This window comes from Dermacentor silvarum, chromosome 6 (assembly GCF_013339745.2).
Source record: "Dermacentor silvarum isolate Dsil-2018 chromosome 6, BIME_Dsil_1.4, whole genome shotgun sequence".
NCBI lineage: Eukaryota > Metazoa > Arthropoda > Arachnida > Ixodida > Ixodidae > Dermacentor > Dermacentor silvarum.
The window spans coordinates 34,896,488-34,916,575 of NC_051159.1; the positions used below are offsets into that span (position 1 = coordinate 34,896,488).

Genomic DNA, 20,088 nt, shown 5'->3' on the forward strand with positions numbered 1-20,088 from the left:
TGAATTGCGAGGGCATTTCAAGCCTCCAGCCTCGGGTGATGTGGTGGCATGTGCGGTGTGGGGGAAGAGAGGGGAAGCACTCAACTCGGCATCACTTGGGAGTCTGAAAAACAGTCGACAGTCGCTTTACCACAGCCGCACAGTCACTGCTCGTGCGCCGCCATTCCCATACGGTTTCAAAATTTTCGCGCCACTACTGTAAAGCTCTCGATCTCGAAACCTATTAATCAAACAGGCCTAATCAATTAAGTCGATCGGGCGGTGGACATCGATGAAGATCAATCATTTTGTGGGATATATTTAATCGATCAATCAATCAATTCATTAATCATTCATCGATATTACCAACCCTAAGAGAGCATGACTCAGCGCCTTGGGGAAGGGGCAGGTGGCGCCTGCGCTCCCTTTACCATCTCGCTCTCTCAGCGAGGGCGGAAATACGCCGCGGAAGCAGCGGGAGGTGCGCTGACAAAGCACAAATTGAGACGAAGCTGCAAATTTTGTGACTCTAAGAAGTACGAGCTTGCGCAGTCGATGATATCGACGATTATGAAAACTGGGAGCGCCACAATCGTGAAGGCTAGAAGCAGTGGCCATGCCGATCAACGGAAAAGGCGGGCTTTGTGCGCCAGGACGAAACCACCATGGGTGAAACTAACAAGGTGGAAACTGCTGACATTACCCAACTCTGGGAGCACATTGCTACTGACGATGTGCTCCCATGCTGCTTCGATGGAGGAGTTTCTGAGTGCAGATAGCGCTGCCTCGTTCTGCGTGCGAAAAGTTCTCCAGTCGAGCAATCGTTGTCGCGACAGACAGAGGCGACAAGATTGACAATGGCTCATCCTTGACATTGACCCCGATGTTCAACCAAAGTGCAATGTCGTCGATCGAGTCGCTCATGGATTTCATGCACAGTAAATTATAGCCGCCAGTGTTCACGCCGCAGTTGGACGCGATGCACACCACCCAGAAATTTCTGCAAAAGCAAATGCAGATTTCTATTTTAGCGCGTCTAATGACTGAAACATTGTTTAGAGGTGTAAATAACCATTTTATTTTTCACAGCCTACTTTCTGCGTTTTTTTATCGCAAATGGCAAATTTGATTTTGAAAGAAGAAAAAATTCAGGAAGAAACCATCTAAGATGATTAAATAAACGAATAGTCCAGCCTCCTGTTGATGGATGTTTGTAACACTCATGCTGTGGGCGATGTTCTCTTTCATCATTATGTGGAGCACAGTGCAAGACGAAATTGCACATGTCCACAAAAGACGTGCAGCGGACTGACTATATGGTGACAAATGCGCCCTGCAACAGTCAACCCATGCAGTGGATAAATGCAATACAAAGGCACCACTGACCACGGCATCTAAGCTCTTATGCAAGAGTATGTGCACCTCATAAAGCTAGTTGGTGTTTGGCAACGAATATGCCACGCAACCTTCCTCTCCTATCACTGCCCTCTATAGTCTCAGACCCCAGCACCCACTTTTCTGAGAGTGACGTCAGTCGTGACAAAGGTGCTACCATGGGCCAATCGGCGAGCGCTCTCTTCTCCTCAACCTCCGGTCCTCATGAGCTGCCCTTTCCTTCCGGCAAGATATCCAACCACCTGTGCCCAGCCATGCAAAACAGTAGCCAAGGAAAGCTATTCGAATGAAAAAAAGAGCACTCACTTTTCCCTCAGCATACATGTGACCAGATGAGACTTCGATGTACCGTTTTGGACGGTGGCCGAGTGCTTCCCTAGCACAATTCCTACTTAGTTTTAAGATTCCTTCTTCATATACCTGCAAGACATTTAACGAAGGTGTGAGTATGCAAGTCAGCCAGAACCTGTGAGGAACACGGACAAGAGGCCAGGATGATACTGGAAAGTGAGTACAACAAAAGTACAGATGACAAATAACACAGGACAGGTGCTTCACTAAATTTTTTTTATAGGAATCGCAAGATATATAAATGTGGGCATGTTCAGCACAGCAAGAACCGAGAGAAGTTCCACGCATCCAAAATTGTGAACTCTAAGTCCTGCAACATGACTGATGTTCGACTTGCACGCACATTAGCTCCCTTTTCCTTAAGTTATTTTCTTAAAAACTGTAGCAAAATTTTATTCTGGGGTATCACATACCAAAACCACGATATGATTATGAGGCATGCCATAGTGGGGGTCGGAATAATTTTGACTACCTAGAGTTCTTTAACGTGCTTGCAATGCAGAATACATGGATGTTTTTGCATTTGTCTCTATCGAAATGCAGCCGCTGTGGCTGGTATTTGATCCGACGCCCTCGGGCTTAGCAGCGCAACACCAAAGCCATTATGCCACCACGGCGGGTAAAGTCAGCTTGTCCTCCGAGTTGCTCTTTGTTCTTGGGTTTCAAAGTCTGTCAAAGAGTTCATTCTTGCCATGCTACAGATGCTCATGTTTCTGTTCATGTAGAGGGCGAATCAGAAAGTCTTTGCCCTTATGTTTTTTTCAAATCAAATTACGGCTGTAAATGCGAAGCCGACATATCCATTCCCATCGATGGACCTTTCTTGGACCGGCCTGGCCTTATATGCCGGTAACTCCGCAGCATGCTGTCAGTTGTTGAAGATGGTGGTTGTGCTTCACACATCCACGGCGTACGAGCAACTAAGTGTGATTCGTTTTCCATGGAGCAAGGGATGAACACCCATCAAAATCCACAGGGAAATGCAGTCCACGTATGGGGAAAGGTGTCTTGCTTTGAGAAGTGTGAGGTGGTGGTGCTGTGAGTTCGCAAAAGGCCCTGAAGCCAAGACAGCAGTCCAATGGTTGTTCCACAGTCAGCCGGACGAATTCTACCGCAGGGGCATCTCAAATTTAGTGCTGCGATGGGACAAATGTCTGAACTAGTGTGGGGACTATGTGGAAAAATAGTGTAAGGTACATACGTATATTTGTAATTACCTGTATGTACCTTACTTTGGCTAATAAAAAATAGGGGCAAAGACTTTCCGATCTGCCCTTGTATCTTGCAATTCCAATTTAAAAAATTGTGGTGAGTGAAGCACCTGTACTGTGTTATTCTTTGTCTGCCACCCTTTGCTATGCTTTTCCCCCATCAAAGACGAACAACGGATTAACTAGCCTGCTATGCACTGTTGGCAGAAAGATTGAATTGGCCAACTCAAACATCAAAGAAATTTGTGCAAAGGCAAGGCAACTATACAGTGTTTTTTTTTTTAAAATCATTGATTTTTTATTAAAAAAAAAAAAAAAAACTTTATGAGCGCAGCGAGCATGGTGTTTTTGCAGACAAGTTCCTAGGTGAGATCGACAGACTTTGCTGCTAATAATGTAAGCTTCAGAAGACTAATTGACGAACATTTATTAATTAGGTAAAATTAATTGGCAAATTTGTAGGCAGCCACATTTAATGCACACCCACTTTTTTTTAAATTTTGAAAATCACACCTAGTTTGAGATATTCATTATCGAATTCCAGAGTTCAATTGAGGCAATATCAAGACCGAGCACGCCCCGCTGCGCACCAGATGGCAACGTCCCGCAAGGAAGTGTGGGGCAAAGTTTGCATGCTAGCATGTTACGGCAAATCCTGACCCAGCCCACAGCCGCACATGCTTGCCAAGCAAAGCTGCAGGCTTGCTTGAATTCCTGTTCAGCAGATGGCGCTGCAGTCCTCGGAATTAGTGATACAGAACACTCATTAAATTCCTCTCTAAAGAGATCGTAGTAATTAGCAGGCCAAACTGAAAGATGCCATATCAACTTACACAGTCTGGTAAGTTTATCTTCGTCTCTGCTGCTAGGTTGATCACAAAATCGTATGGCCCTTCTGGGTCTTCAAAGGCTGCTTTACACGAGGCTGAAATGAGAGAAAGAGAAAATTTGGTGATAACTCACTTCTGTGGTCCTTATAAAGACTTGCTCAGGTGTGTTGGAAAGAGGGAGTGGGATCAGCTCACCTACAAAAATGGCTCTTTGCTCAAGCTGTCAGCACTGGTTATAGTTATAGCGTACCATAAAGAAATCACAGGGCACAACATTCCTCTGCTGCAAATTCACTTACAGAAGTACAGAAGTGAAGATAAAAAAATAATAAAAGAAAGCAAGCTTGCTGCCAATAAGATCATCTGCTAAATTCACATGTAGCAACAGTATGTAATGCCAATATATACTGCCACATGTACTTTTGTTTATTGTAGAAGTGATAGTGCTCTTTCACCCCATCCTTGCTGTATCAAGATTCATCTCACACCCCAATTGCCTCAGACCCTTCTAGACTAACAGGCTTGCTGTTATCAGACGTTTTATGCATGCAGCACATTCAAGAGCTATTGAATGGTCGTTGCACAATATGAAATGCACTGCTGCCCTATAAGAAGAAGCTGCGTTGGTACCATAATGTACTAAGCTAATTGTATCAAGACTATTACTACACCTCCATGGTTGCTGTTCCTTCTAGGATGTTCCTTCAAAGCGGGGTACCAGACTAAAAATGACCCAAAAGCAAATTGGTTCAGGTTCTTTATCTTTTCGAGAGCTTTTCCTCTGTGCATTGCCTACATTTTTTGGCTCGACAATGCATGCTAATTTGTGAATGCACACAAGCATGCTGTCATTTCAGAAGTGGCCACACTACTTAGGTTGTTTTTCTTTGGGAGGCAGGCATGTTAGTAAAGCTCTCGTGAGTGCTTGAAATTGGCGACTCCAGTAGTTTTCTGGGGGTCGGAGATCTATATACCGAGTGTTTCCCATAACTTGAATCAAGCTTTTTAAAAAAGTGGTACATCTTAGGCCATTGAGATCATGGGACATTGTTTGTTTTTGAAGTGCAATTAGTTCAGGCTTGTACTTAACTTAAATACTCTTCAAAATGCTTGAATACTTTTCAGAGTATCTTGTGCTCAGTACTTAAGATACGCCCTTCACAACTGTCAGGGGTGGTATCAGCGTGCAACGACCTAGTCGCATCGGACGTGCTGTGCTCAGAAGGCTGGTCCCGCCCATTTTGTCTGTTTCACAACCATTTGGGGCGGCAGGCTTACAGAGTAAACAAAAAAGAAAGAATGCACGGCTCTCAAGCTTGACAAGCAAAAAGTAAACAAACCGACCGCGTCTTTCTTGCAGCAGGCTTACAGCATGTGAGGTTCACTTTAGAATAAGAAGGGCGACATGCTGAAAAAGTTTATCAGTCTACATTGGCGACACTGAAGTAACGTCACTGCAATGATAAGACACCAAGGCCTGTGAAACAATGTTGGTGCTGCCTTGGCCTTAAGAGTTTTTTGAATGCGTGGAAATTACTGAGAAAAGCGTAAAAGCACAATGCAAGCTCTGCCTACCAAAGACCAAGATCTTATCGACAGGAAGAATGTCCTGTTCTAATCTGAGAAAGCACATTATGGTAAGAATTACTTCTCTGAGAATTTAGTACTCTATCTCAAACATCTCTGAATTCGATATTTAATACTCTACTGAAATACTTTTTCGCGTGGCAATTAGTAACTTTATTTTCTGAGTATCTTGTTTTATAATGCCTGCATTAGCATATACTGTTGTATAAGTGCAACATAAATTATGTATTGCTTCTGAAATGTGATTCCGCAATGCCATTTTCTTGTAACTACTTGTGAGCTAAGCTCAATTTAAAAAAATTTTACACATTTGCTTTGGGGCATAAGAGTGATTGCAAAAGTTCAACGGCATGCTCAATGACACCTAATGAAGCTGTTTCCTCAATGTTAACATTTACGTGGCTTTCCTTTTTCAGGGCCTGAAGAAATCCCGCAAAATACATATGAAAGCATGTCGTCACTGCACGCTTGGCGCATCTGGTATGCAAGCACTCTCAAATGCATATACAGTCGACTCCCCTTTATTCGACCCTTGCGGGACCGCAAGATTTGGTCGAATTATCCGAAAGATCAAAGTAACAAGTGGTGGCAAAATAAACCAATTGAGATTTTTTTTCAAGATCAAGAAAGAGATCCCGAAGAATTTCTTGACCTCAATTGACCTTGTTGCGTAACTGCCACCACGCTGAACAAACGAAGCAGACTGCTGAATATGAGGGTGTGACATGACATGAAACGAGCGGGAACAAATGGCTTTACTGGCAATAGGAACGTCAGCCACTCACATCAAAACAAAACAGCTTCATGCCTGGGAAAGCTCAGCTGCACCGTTTGCTGAATTTCTTACATTTGCAAGCTTTTTAGTAACCGCTGTATGCATGAGGGGCACCGGTGGGGTTCATACAAAGCAAAATGGCATACTTCTGTTGTACTTAAAGTCTCAGCAAAATTATCTCATCTCTAGGGTTATCCCTCTTATTTTTTTCACATCATTGAATATTGTTTTGCACTATGTTTTTTGTATCTTGTTGATGCCCGGCAGCTGCATGGTCCGCGGACTTCAGTATATCTTAAATGAAAATAAAATAAAACTTTCACATTCTAACTAAAAAGGTTTTCCTCTCATAGTCATAGCCATACATCGCGTGGCAATGTATGGCTTCTTGCCGGGACTTTCCAGTGCGTTCAACTTAAGTGAAAAGTAAAATTAACCGGAGTCGAATAATTGGGAGTTGACTATACAAGGAACAAACCCCACATGCTTGTTGTAAAAGAAGCCGTAAGTGTACTTTGATTCCCTTTCAGCACTGGTCTATTGCTTATCGATTTGAACGGTGCTGACGTGGATACCTGGATGCTGTGGCCTATCGCTTCCTCTTAAAAGTGAATAGTATGGACTTCCTTTTCGGTAAATATGATTAGAGCGCTGCAAACCAGATGCGCAAGTGCGTGGTGATGCATTTTCATTTTATTTTGCAGGCTTTTTACAGTGCCTGGAAAAGAGAACCACATTAACCCCTTAACTGCCGATGACGAGTTGACTCGTGAATTTTTGCAATTTTTTGCACATGTGTGTGTTCAGTTTTTGTAATTTTGACAAGAAAATAATACACATTGACTTTCGCAAATTTTTCTTTTAGCGCCTCAAAATTTTTTTCAAAAATTTTCCCGGCAGTTAGGGGGCGAAAAATAAGGTCATGGAAACAACTTCACTTGGTTTCATTGAGTACATTCTACTGCATTTACAATCATATTCATCCCACAAGACAAATAGTGTTGCATGGTAGTGATGGTCAAGAACCGGACAGTGCCAAAACTGTCACGAATCAAACTCTTTATTGGGCAAGCTTGTGCCAAGATAAAAAGTAACACTCAAAGTAACGATAGCAGCAAACACAGTCATTGGTCATTAAAATTTCATCATGCGTGTTGAGTCCATCTACTATTTATACACGTACCGCCGTTCATTTGCGAATTTACAACGCCACTGCGTTGTGTGCGCAATCCGATTAGACAAGACTATTTTAGTATAGAATCATTGACAACATTCAAGAAATTTCAACTTGCAAGGTACGTGTCTTGCGCCAAGCAACAAATCAAGAGCAGTGACAATTTGGCGTAAAACATCACCACTAAAAAGCAAAACAATGTAAGCGTGATAATAACTGAAGAGTTGCATAATTGATATTAGCAAATTAGCAAACAAATTACACTTCAAAATTCTTTGAATTACTCAGGACTACAAACAATATGCCATTATTCTCAATCGCCTCAGACATAAGACTTTTTGTTTAATGCTTGGTTCACGTAAGGTGATGACATGCAGTATAATAACTGAAATGAAGCGCTTCCTAGCTGAGCAGTCACTTTTGATCACACTGGCATGTGAACTGAAGTAGGTAACTGCTTCTGAGGTGAGCTTTCACAACACAATTTTTCTTTAACTACTTGTGAGGTGAAGAACAGCATGCATACCCCTTTTTTGAGTCTTATCCCGCAGCGCCTGGAGCACTCAAGAGTTCTTTTACAAAATAAATTTATGCTGTTTTTCTGTAATAATTCTTTAGGTAATGCAAACAAACAAATCAATTCAAACTGGTTTGAACTTATGTTTTTGTTTTGGAGCTGAACTGTAACAACCATTTTGGTGAACCAGAACGGAAAAAGTTTTGGTTTGACGCTCTGCTGCTAATCTTATTTTATTGCCATGTATTAGCATACTGCTGAACTGTCATGACTGCCGATTCAAGGATACATGACAACACCTCGTAAATGGGAGCCAATAGTAGGCCACATCTCTCGTGCTTATGAATGCCAACTGGGCCATCATAATCGGCATCACTGAGTTGCGGTTCTGCTCAGTGCCCAAATGTCTGTCCAATAAAAGGCTCAATTCCTAACTCTCCTCAGCTCTGTCTGCCTGCCTGTGACCTTCCACTGACACATGAGAAATGTACTAGAGCACGAGTTATGAGTTAGGCGTGAGGCTGAAAAATAGCAAGCACATTAAAAAAAAAAAAATTGTTTGCCATCAATGTACCAGTTGTAATTGTGCAGACTAGTGCAATTAGAGCAGTTGTGTAAGCAAAGAAGCTTTATTTTGTAGATTAAGAAGTTTATATAGCTAACCAAATGCTGAACACGTCTATACCGTATATCTGTGAGATGTCTTTACACATGACAAACAAACTTAATGAAGGTTAAAATTTTATTTTACCGCTCTTAGAAAAACCTTGAAGCCAAGGATGTCCTCCAATACACTGCAACATTGTGTTTGTTTGTCAGCAATATTAGTTGCGCTGCGAGTTTCTTGCAAGACATTTTCTGGAACAGAAGTCTGCAACATTAAGTTAATTGTAAGTACATACTACAGCAAAGAACGGCTATGTTGAACATAGGTGAAAAATAATTACGTTCAGACAAAGTCCCAACATGTAAGTGATTGAAGAGAATAGTCTGTATTTAAAAAGGCACTACAAATAATTTAGAAAAATGTTGCTGATTGCATGTTACAGATTAGCCTTTGTGTCATGTGGACTGGATGGGTGGGGGGGCCATACCAGGATTTGTAAGAGCTGTTGCAGAAAATATTCAGGAGTTTTCAAGGACTTTCAAGGCCCTGACAAAACATTTTCAAGGGTTAAAGACAATAAATAAAAAAGAAGCTTTGCAAAAAAAAAAAAAAAGACTTTTTCTAACGTACAAACATTACTGTAGATCATATAAGGCAAGACCAAGTGAAAATTGTGTCACATAGAGAAAGATTATTAAACAAAAGCTTTTTAACACTCTAGTGAAGGTGGGCTAAAAACTACACACAGGTAAGTTTCACTGTATGTAGTGGATTTTCTCATTTACATGTTTCAACACAACACATTGTATTGCAAAATCGTTCTCGCTCACAGACACTGAACTCTCCGAATCACCATGCTTTCTTTTAAACATGACTCACTTGTGCCACAGAGGATGGCATTTTGAAACAGATGGCTGGCTAAACCAGATAACAGAAAAAAAAAAGTATGTTCACAACTTCACTTTTCAATAGATTCCATCTCGTGTTTACAATAAGCACAGAGTAACAAAGGAGCTCAAATTATCTTGAGGGACGCAAAAAAAAAAAAAAAAAAAAAAAAAAAAAAAAAACGACAGGACTAAAAGAGCTCGGCTCGTCGTTCAGCCTTTTTTGCAACTAAGCACTTAACAAGCTCAGCTCGTCTTCCATACAGAAATGATTAAAGCACCACCACGCCTGACACTCTTTTCATGAAAATGAAACGCTATCTTAAACAATTAGCAAACATTGTGTTCACTGCACACAGAAGGAAAAAGTGCTGATAAGCTTTTTTCACAAGCTATCACCAGCCACCACAAACAAGATGGCTCCTCACCACGAAGAGGTTAATTGGATCCGATTGGCTCGACTCGTGGCTTGCATAAGCCTTGCAGTCGGATACAGAAATTAAATCCCCTCCTAAGCTTAGTTAAAGCAAAATTCTAGAACTTCTAAGCATTCCGTGAAAGCAGTTTAGTAATCTGGTTTGCTGGGTCAGTTGGTGCATGATAGTGTAGGGAGTTCCAGCAATTACAGACACGAGTGCAAGAAAAAGAAACACACAGGACAACGCTGGTTGGGAGCCAAAGACCAACAAAGACCCAGCGTTGTCCTGTGCATTTCTTTTTCTCGTGCTCGTGTCTGTAATTGCTGGAACCCCCTACACTGTCATTCCGTGAAACTTAAGGGCTTTTAAGGCCTTGAAAATTAGAGTTTCACATTTAAGGGTTTTCAATGGTTTCGAGCATCACTTCAAAACCACGTTGTACACACCATGCCCCTTTTAACTGCGCCTGACCCTTTAGGACGAACTCTCTTACACTGATTGTCTGGTGAGCTGGAAGTACAAGAACATCTATTTAGTTCTGCGGATTCACTGTACTGGCTGAGCTACATATGAAGAATATTTGAATTAGACGTGGTTTAATGTCACCGAGCCACCGTGGTGGTCGCGATAAGATAAATTTCCGAGGTTAAAGAAGTTGCAGTTTCGCCCAAAAGGTGAAGCCTGAATTGCGATAGCAAATTAGTAGAGAGCTACGCAGAGTAAGGATAGTAGTTTTATCGGCTGTATAGACTTGGACATGCTGGCCTTTGCCACCGACTCTTTCTGGGCTCTCGCCTGCCTCGCCCCAAACAGTGTCGACTACGTGTTTAGCCGTTCTGTCACGTAGCCAGCGTTTTGACGGCAGTTATGTGCGGTCACAATGCACAGAGCTGTTCTCGATGGCGGCGGCGTTCTGCCCGCGTTCGCACCGAACGTGTGCGGCATTGGTGACATGTTTATGAAGAACGTGCCAACCTTTGCCGTACACCCTATGGTGGTGTACTGTAGCGACCATAGGGCCGTGATCCCTGTGGTCACTAAATAAATGAAAGCTAGCGGATCATATATATTTTTCTTTCTTTAATAGTCATATAGTCGAATCTTGATAATTCGAACTTGAAGGGGCCTGAAAACTTGTTCGAATTAAAAGAAGGACATGTTCTTGAAGTATTCAAGCACCATAGCATGATGCACGAACGGTGCGAGTCGTGAAATATTGCGCGCGCAAGTGCATGGCGAGCGCAACTGCCCATGCCGGCCAACGCTCGCTTCCCGATAATGGCAGAAAACGAAACTTCAGGGAGCGGGCGGCACCGGCATGGCGACAGGCGGGCGCGCGCGTGGAGACCGTCGAAGGTGAGTGAGGAGGACAGCAGGGAGGCGGATTTGGGCTCGGCAACTCCGCCGCTTCGGTGGCAGTGGCTTCGGCGGCTCCCCCCACCCTCTCAACTCCCTCACCTTCGACTGTCTCCGTGTACACCTGCCAGCTGTGCCGGTGCTGCCGCTCCAGTCGGCCCGACGCCGGCTTAGCCCGCTCCCTGTAGCTTTCATTTTCTGCCTTCATCGGCAAGCAAGCGTTTGCCGGCGTGGGCAGTTTCGTTGGCCGGACTAGGCCTCTTCCGCTGCATTGAGGGGTCTCTCCTAAGCTTTTGCTCTATGGCGGTGTCGGAGCAATGCCGGCCGGAGAAGCCGCCCTGTTAAGTGGCGCGCTGCTGAGAGCATTGTCGGTGCACGGTATGTTCGAATTACCGAGCATTTTCGCCTATTGGAGTACACAAAACTTTGACGGGACCACAGCATCAGTTCGGATAAACCGGCAGTTCGAATTAAACGTGTTCGAATTAACGAGATTCGACTGTAATTGTAAATACATGATTCCCACCATAGCACAGTTTCGCTGGTCTTCGATCTCTACCCCAGTAGAAGGGCTGACAGTTTTTTTTCTTTTCCTCTTGCTGCATGGCGCACTTCCAATGGTGGTATTGTGCATTCTAAATTGGATGATTTACCAAAGTCGCACGCTATGATCGGTGACGTTGCAGGAAGTGCGTCTTACGTAGAGACATTCGTGCGTGTGACATTGGCTCTTTGGCTGGAAGCAGGACTCCCTCTAGAGGAAGGGTGTGCAGGCTTTCTTCTGAAATGTCAGCTGTTTTTGCACTATGCAGCCGTTTGATACTCTGCAGACACGATTGCCCCCGTGCAATTTATGTGCATCATTTGTCTGTTTGCAATGCCCAAACCTAGTGAGGGACCCTTTAACCAGTCTGTAGTTAGCATGGCAGTCGCAGCTAACATAGCCCATATAAGCTTGACAAAGAGTGTACACAGTATCTCGCAACAAAGTGGGAAAATGGTGACGTGTATTTCTCCTGAGTGTTGCATGCATGAAACATAAATGGCTCTGATTTAAAGATGTACTGTGAAACAGAGGATAATTAGGCCACATTAAAGAATGCTCACCTGGGTTGATGAGATTCGCGCTCTTGAACTCCACAGTTGGATTTTCATATAATTCCTGCATGCAATATACATTTGACATTAGCAAAGACTTCAGCGCTACAGCACTGAGACCTCTTACACAATACACTTCGCAAACATGCGGCATGACTATGAATGAACATTGCCTCAGAGCAGGCGTAGACTCCACGAAAAGCTGCAAGGCTTGTGTACTCATGGTGATTACAGGTGCATGCCTTTTTCAAAAGCACCAACATGCAGCGTGCATGAAAAGGTGTAATCAAGTGGTGTCGTTTTACACCCCGTGGCTACACCCAGGCTATAAGAAACATCACAGTGGAGCGGCCAACACAATTTTTGACCACCTAGTGCTTTTAGATCGAGAGCTATCACAGGCTCTTTGTAGCACTGAAAAATGAGCTGGCATTGACAGCATGCATCATACTCAAGCTTAAACAGTACCAGTTCTCAATGCAGTGCCTAAGTGTAGCCGTTTCAGTTACTGCAGTCTGAAAGTAGTTAGGTGGTGCCACACTATGGTCACCATGTTATTCTTTCACTCTCTGTTGTGAGCCGTAGTGTAGTCATTTCTTGCCGCTACACTGATTCTACTATGGCCTTAGAGACAGGTGGTAAGAAGCGCTGTGCTGTGTGATTGAGATCATGGCGATACAGAAGCTCAGTGCAATGATGGGCAGAGCAGGGCAGGCATCATTCCCAAGAGTGTGTGCTTTGAGCACAGTTTGAATGACAAAAAAGGAGGGAAAGGTTGCTAGAAAATGGCAGCGGCAGCATTTGATTGCCAATGTGTTGTGGGTGAGGGCTGCCCGAGAACACTCTGAGGTGCTGGGATGCAGGGGCAGTCGCCTGAAGACTATGTGCACTTACTCAAGGACAATCATTTCCACAAAATAGTTCTGCAAGTCCGAATGAAGCAGACTTGTACACATTTATTTACCTATATTACGTGGCAAGCCATTGTAATAACCAACTCAAGGGAGCAATGGGGTGAAAACAGCACCTTTCTAACACTGGAAAACGTCTATTTTTACAGACACTCCTTTTTATAACATCGATATGATGTGCACATGCTGGACGTGCCATCTATTAGTGACACATAGTATCAATGTGCCGGCACGTGCTCTAGTGGGCATCTATTACGCTCCTCCCAAACCGAAAAGGCAAACAAAAGTGTGAAAGTTCAGCAAGCTTTCGTGGTCAGAACTGCACAACTAGTTTTCTTATTCTCGTGCTTCTCACTGCTCGTGTACTAGGGTCGGAAGTGGGAATAGTTTGAATATCTTGTGTGCCTGTTGAAGCTTCACTCTGTCCATCTTCACACTGCACAGCTTCACTTTGACTGTGTGTACAAAGAACCGGCTCGTCACTGGGTGCCTCTTGCTTTGGCTCAGACTCGGTAGGTACAGAAGCCTGTTGCACAGGTGGCAATCTTGAAGATGCATCAGCTGCGGCGAAGTCCGTTCGCAGGTGTTCTCGATGGCGCCGCCAACAACAACCATCTGACAACACATAAGCGACGACATCGGTGGCACTGTCGGTAACTCTTGCTGGCATTTAGGGTGGTCTGGAACGGAAGTTCCGTGCGTAGACCGAATCTTCGGGTCGTGCAGGGAGTGTAGTTCGAGCGCTCCTATCACGGATTGCCTTCCGCTTGCGCTGCTTCAACGAGACATCAGACCTCATGTCAGAAAGTAGCAATGTTAAACTTATGGCCCATGATTAGCTTCGCTGGTGTGCACCTCGCGGTTTTGTGAGGAGTGGTCGTGCAGCTAGGAAGGATGCGAGCTAGTTGAAATGTGAAACTGCCTTCAGAGGCTTCCTTTAGCTTTGACTTGATGCTTTGAACTGCACACTGGGGCACTGCATGGGCCGTTTTTTTTCAGGCTTGGGCTTGGCCCGGTTCGACCCATTAGTCATTGAGCCTATATGAAGCTACAGTTCTTGGTTACTGTGAAGATACTGTCATGTGATCAACGGGCACCTGGCGGTTTCTGAAGCTGTAACAAGCAGCTTTTTGCCCTACGTGTGCTCCTCATGGCTACTCTAACTGTGAGAGAAATCAACATTTAATTTCATTACTTGCTAAACACGCACCGATTATTATTTGATTAGTTGATATGAAAACACATGTATACAATGGACAGTGAAGAAAATAAGAAGGGATCAGGTTGGCAACTGCCACCAAGAGTGGCACAACGCCTGCTTACTCTCTAGGAAGGAGAATATACAAAAATAAGTTGGATTATTTGCAAGAGGCATATTTCACTGCGTTAGGTCTTCTGCTAAAGTTGCTGCTGAACAAAGTACATCTTTTGATCATGATGCTCGTGCTTTAAAGTGTGATATGATTGACCATACTGCACTTTCTAAACAGTTGTGCTGCAATATACAGGGTGTTCATTTTTAAGCTCTACAGAATTTCTAGAAATCGCCTGTGGCAGGTAGCATAATTCGTATCATTGAGCTGGGTTATTCGATGAGGCGGACATTAGTAGCACGAGAAATCGAAACACATATTCAACTAATTAACAGAAATTCCCTAATTAACTTCTTAGTTTATTACTTTACGACACATATTGCAATTTACGAATTGTAGCCGGCGAGTTTGTCAGGCATATCCGATTGGAATGAATTTCGAGAACGACACCAGTTTGGAGATATGCGCCATCAAACTTGCCATAAAAATGCACTGTTGTTCCACTTGCCTTTTTACCAAAATGTTGTTTTATACATTGAAGCACAAAAGTAACTGGAACACCCATGTATTTCGTCCCGCACTTTGGAAAACACTATCTTGAAACAGGTGTCATCCTGGAAATTCATTTCAAGTGGATGCATCTTGCAAACACCCCAGCAACAATTCGTAAATTGCAATATGTGTTCCAATTTCTTGTGCTACTAATGTCCGCTCCGCCTCTTTGAATAACCCAGCTCAATGATAAGAATTATGCTACCTGCCACAGGCGATTTAAAAAAATTCCGTAAAACTTAAAAAATGAACACCCTGTATAGTAATGGCATAGATGAACTCCTATAAACACAAACTAGCCATTTAATCTTGCTTTTGGATCTCGTATAACTATAGCGATGTACAGTGATGAAACTCGAGCGAATAAACTTGGCGCGAATAAAAATTATGGAGTTTTACATGCCAAAACCACGATTTGATTATGAGGCACGCCGTAGTGGGGGACTCCAGAATATTTTGGACCACCTGGGGTTCTCTAACGTGCAGCTAAACCTAAGTACACGGGTGTTTTCCCATTTCGCTCCCATCGAAATGCGGCCGCCATGACCAGGATTCAATCCTGCAACCTCGTGCTTAGCAGCCCAACACCATAGCTACTAAGCAACCACGGCGGGTAAACTTGGTGCGAATGTAAATTTAAACACCCTGGTCTATTGGCTTGCACGAATACCATATCACACAGCCACTAAACAAATTGTTTAGTGGTCATGCAATATTTTACATTATTCATTTTCATTAAACAAACTCGTGGCCTGCAAAAAAAAAAATTAAATGAGGTTTTACATGCCAAAACCATAATCTGATTATGAGGCATGCCGTAGTGGGGGACTCCGGAAATCTTGGACCACCTGGGGTTCATTAACGTGCACCTAAATCTCAGTAACCGGGTGTTTTCGCATTTCACCCCCATCGAAGCATGCCATTTTCATTGCTTTATTTGGCTTCACAATAATGGTGCCAATTTTTCAGTCGACGATTTAGGCAGCTTTGTTTCGTAAAATGAGCAAATGTGGACTCAGTCTACTTTTATTTCATCACGCATGGTGCTAAGTACAGTGCATGTACAGCGTAGGCAACAGTAATTTTTCCCGTCAGATTGGGATACGATATGCTTATTTGTTCACGTAAATTTACAGGGAACCCACCCATCACTGCTAGAAAAACATACACAAGGCTGTGAAAGGCTGAGCCACTAAACGTGTCAAAATGGCATTCAAAATCAAAATGCACTAAGAATAAAATTTTCTGTTTTCTTATTCACATCCCTCTCACCAATGTGCAGAAATTTGCAGCATCCATGTAGGCGTAAAGTATTCATCTAAAAACAATGAACACATTGTAATAAACTACGGCAGGATATCCAACTTGCTTGAACAAACGGTGAATAGAAATGAAAACCAGTAGCGAGTAGCACCATGCCTTAACACACAAATTACTTTGTGGATGAATATTCCACAATTTATTTGCCACCACTTTATTTCAATACTCTAAGAACTTGCTTAAAATTTATTTCATTATTGATTTTCCATTCAACTGATCACAAGGCAGTGCAAAGCAGCACATTAATGACCCCTGCCGAAAATCTACATATTTTTGTGCAGTGACAAAATATTGTAAATGACTCTGGCTTTAGGCAAGTCTTTTGCTCTTGAAAAGCTTGACCAGCTGTACTGAAATTGCTTTCATTTATTCTTCTTGTGGATTCTATACGAAGGGTACTCTGCACAACTGAAGAGAACTAGTCGAGGGAATTCTTTTTGAAGCGAGCCCTCGCACCATTGAAATAATTTCCAATCTCTTCAACACCACTGTAATGCAAATATTTTTCTAACTCTGTCATTTCAATCTTACTCTGCATTGTCTTGTCGCCTTGTCCTTTGCCACCACTCTCAACCACGTTAATGCGCTTCCCCTTGTTGACAGGCGGGCCGCAGTCAAACTCGCAGCGCTACCTCCATTTGAACGTCGGGTCGTCCGTCTCTTGCCTGAGCACGATCACTTCTAGGAATCCGAGCTCCTAATGACCTAGGATCAATGCTGGCCGGAGTTTTTTAGTGTAGCTAAGATGAAAGAATTCTGGCAGAATCCATCTTAAGATTACTATGGAAGCTAATGCGCTTAGCATTCGTGCAATGTAGCGACCACGTAGTGACACCGTATTGCCCAAGGCACCATTATTTAGAATCTGTAGTGGTTCTTCTGAGCATTCGAGCACTTCGGCTATATGCGACATACACTGCTTTCATAATCGGCCCCTTTTGCTATGACCCTCAATCGCCAAGGTCATTCATGAGCATGACAGCAGGATGACAACTGGATTCTGACGACGCATGCAGTGTCGATGATGGAATTACGAAAGAATGGCGTCGATGGAACTACGAAGGTGGTATGACGACGATGAGTGTATGATGACAATAGCGTGACGATGACGGTATGACAAGAATCGGATGACAAAGCTGGAATGCCGACAATGGGCCCGAGCCGAGCCCTACGCCCCTAGGCCTGAGCCTGGCCGAGGTCAACAATTCCTTACCTGGCCCGGCCCTGGCCCGTGGGTTGGAGCCGGGCTTTTGGTCCAGGCCAGGCCCTGCACACTCTGCAGCTAAGTTTGACGCTGGATGGTACGGGGGTGTCAGCAATTACTTGATGCTATTCCAATGCAGGAAGTTCTTGAAACATTCACTCACAAACACTGGTCCGCTGTCAGATACAATGACATCTGGCAATTCCTGAGTAGCAAACATAACCCGCAGGCAAGGAATGGTTCTGCCGATGGTGTAGAAACAGGAACAACCTCTATCCAATCTGAAAACGTGTCGTCAACAATGAGCATGTAGCAGTTCTTGAAAGGTCCAGCAAAATCAATGCGAAGGCAAGACCAGGGCCTGTCTGGGAATGGCCATGGCATCACCGCCACTGGCCGCACATCTTTCTGGTGTGCTCGACACACTTGGCATTGGTGAACTGCAGCAAAGATGACTTCGTCCAAGGATGACAACCAAGAACAAGTCCTGTTGACAGCCTTCCTCTTGGTCATTCTAGGGTGCCCCTTAAGGCAGAGTCACCGTACGCCTTGCTCTGGCTGCAAAGCACTTGGAATCACCACTTGTGACCCAAGCAATATACAGTTTTCTTGCATGCTCATCTTATAGGGGCCCTCAGCCAGTTTTTATCGAAGTGGAGAAAGACATTTCAAGTGAGAATAGGCTATTTCAAAAATACTTCGCCGCAAAAAGTACTTCAATGCGTTCAGCAGAAGCGGAGTTATTGGCAATCAAACACGGCTTCCAATGTGCTTCCTTTCCTTCTTCAATGCCTTGCACTGCGAAGGCTACGGTGTGATGGGGTGTGGCCACAACGACCCGCGTTCGAAATGTCACCGTGGCGCGCAGTTAAAATTTCATTTTGGATGTTAACGTAGACGCCACGACTTCCAATTTTGGTGCCTACGACGCGCTAAACGCAAGACAAACATGGTTGTCCTCAGCGAGCCACAGTGCACTTAGCCAGTGGACTCATGGCGGCAGCCCACGGCAGCGGCTGCAGTGTAGCCGACCGCAGCGACCAATAGCAGCCTCGTATTGGAAAGTACTTTATTATGAAATAAAGCACACAGAAAAGAATGAGGATCATGGCTTCTGTTAAACAAGAGCTTTTGTGAGAAGGTGACTTCGTGCTCCGCTTGCGAGCTCCACGCACAGCGTACGATAGCAAAACTTCGTTGATGTTCACATCAGCATATGCTACCTGCGGACTATGTTATTTCACCAAGCCCGAGGGGTGGTTCCCCCCCAGGGCACCTTTAATTTTTTCGGTCTGCGTAGGGCTTCAACTAGGGTTTGTGCAGCTCAGCTCCAGACCATAAGGCATCTTGAAGCTTTGCTAAGGTTGAGTCATTGGAAGCAGTCTTCGCGACAACAGCCGACAGTAGTACCGGGCATAAGCAGCCTCTAGCATGAACACTTCCACTGGCTGCTTGACAGGCTGAGCGGACACAGGCAGCGGTAGCCGACTCAAGCCATCCAGGTTGGCAATGCTCGTTCATGGACGGTACTTCAGCTTGCAGTTGTACGCTCCAAGCATCAACACCTAATGCAGGACAGATGGTGAAAACACCTCGGGCACCAGCTTGTCTGTAGCGAGCAGCCCCAATTATGGCTTGTGGTTGGCAAGTGCTTCAAACTCGACCGAAGCAATCACTGATACACTGGATACATAAAGGTGAGTGGGCCATTTTAGGAACTCTTTCATGTTGAAATTTCATTGCAAAAATTCGACTATAAAAAGGCAACCACATGCCATGAGTGCTCTTCTTCCTTTCTCGTAGAGCACTCATTGTTTAAGAGCCAAAGAAAGCTCAGTGATACAATGCTTAATTGATCTAATCATAAGGTTTAACATGATAAAGCAAGACACGGGCTGTGACAGAAACTGTATTGGAGAGCTTCAAATTAATTTTGACCACAAGGGGCTTCTTTAATGCACGCCCAAAGCTCGGTACGCAAGCCTTTATGCATTTTATTCCCATCAGAACATGGCCGCAATGGCTGGGAATTGCGCCCACGACCTTCTGCCACTGAACCACTACAGTGCGTATTGGTGGTTTGGCTTTGAAGCTTTTGCGACAGCTAGCACCACCCATCAAAAGAAAGAAAATGTTATGTTTATGCAATGTTCGTCAACTCTGCATTCCCCAGCTGTCATCAGCAAAGAAATTGGACTAACCATACCCCTTCACCAGGCACACCTCCAATGTGTTCCCGAAACCTAAACACACTCCAACTCTGGGAGCAGTGGCTTTTTATTTTTTCTGTCCCAAATAAATTACAGGCACTATATTTTTACTGGAAAGACAGTTGATGGTCAGTCAGATGCGGACAGCTGCAAAGCGCGAGAAAATGTAAGGCACAACAGCAGCTACCGAGTGCAAGTAGAGGCATTTATGACAAGGAAAGTGGCACAAACAAGAAGCATACAACGTAAATAGAAAGGAGTATTTTAGTATAGTGTAGTCCCACCCTTACCGCTTCCCCTACACCGCGGATCAGCTGTAGACACTGTACATGTACAGTCAGTGGCATGTGCTATGAAGAACAGTAGGACGGTTGTGCTATACTAAGATGTTA

General features: G+C 44.0%; 1 protein-coding gene across 1 annotated transcript in view; it reads right to left on the minus strand.

The window, feature by feature from the left end:
• The window catches only part of LOC119455420 (dTDP-glucose 4,6-dehydratase), a 50,207-nt gene that overhangs the window by 26,855 nt on the left and 3,264 nt on the right, over window positions 1-20,088 (minus strand). Inside the window, exons 4-6 of the mRNA XM_037716828.2 lie at window positions 12,196-12,250; window positions 3,770-3,861; window positions 1,681-1,794 (exon numbers count right to left, since the gene is read on the minus strand). Coding sequence (XP_037572756.2) covers window positions 1,681-1,794; window positions 3,770-3,861; window positions 12,196-12,250 — 261 coding nt within the window. The remainder of the gene's footprint in view (window positions 1-1,680; window positions 1,795-3,769; window positions 3,862-12,195; window positions 12,251-20,088) is intronic.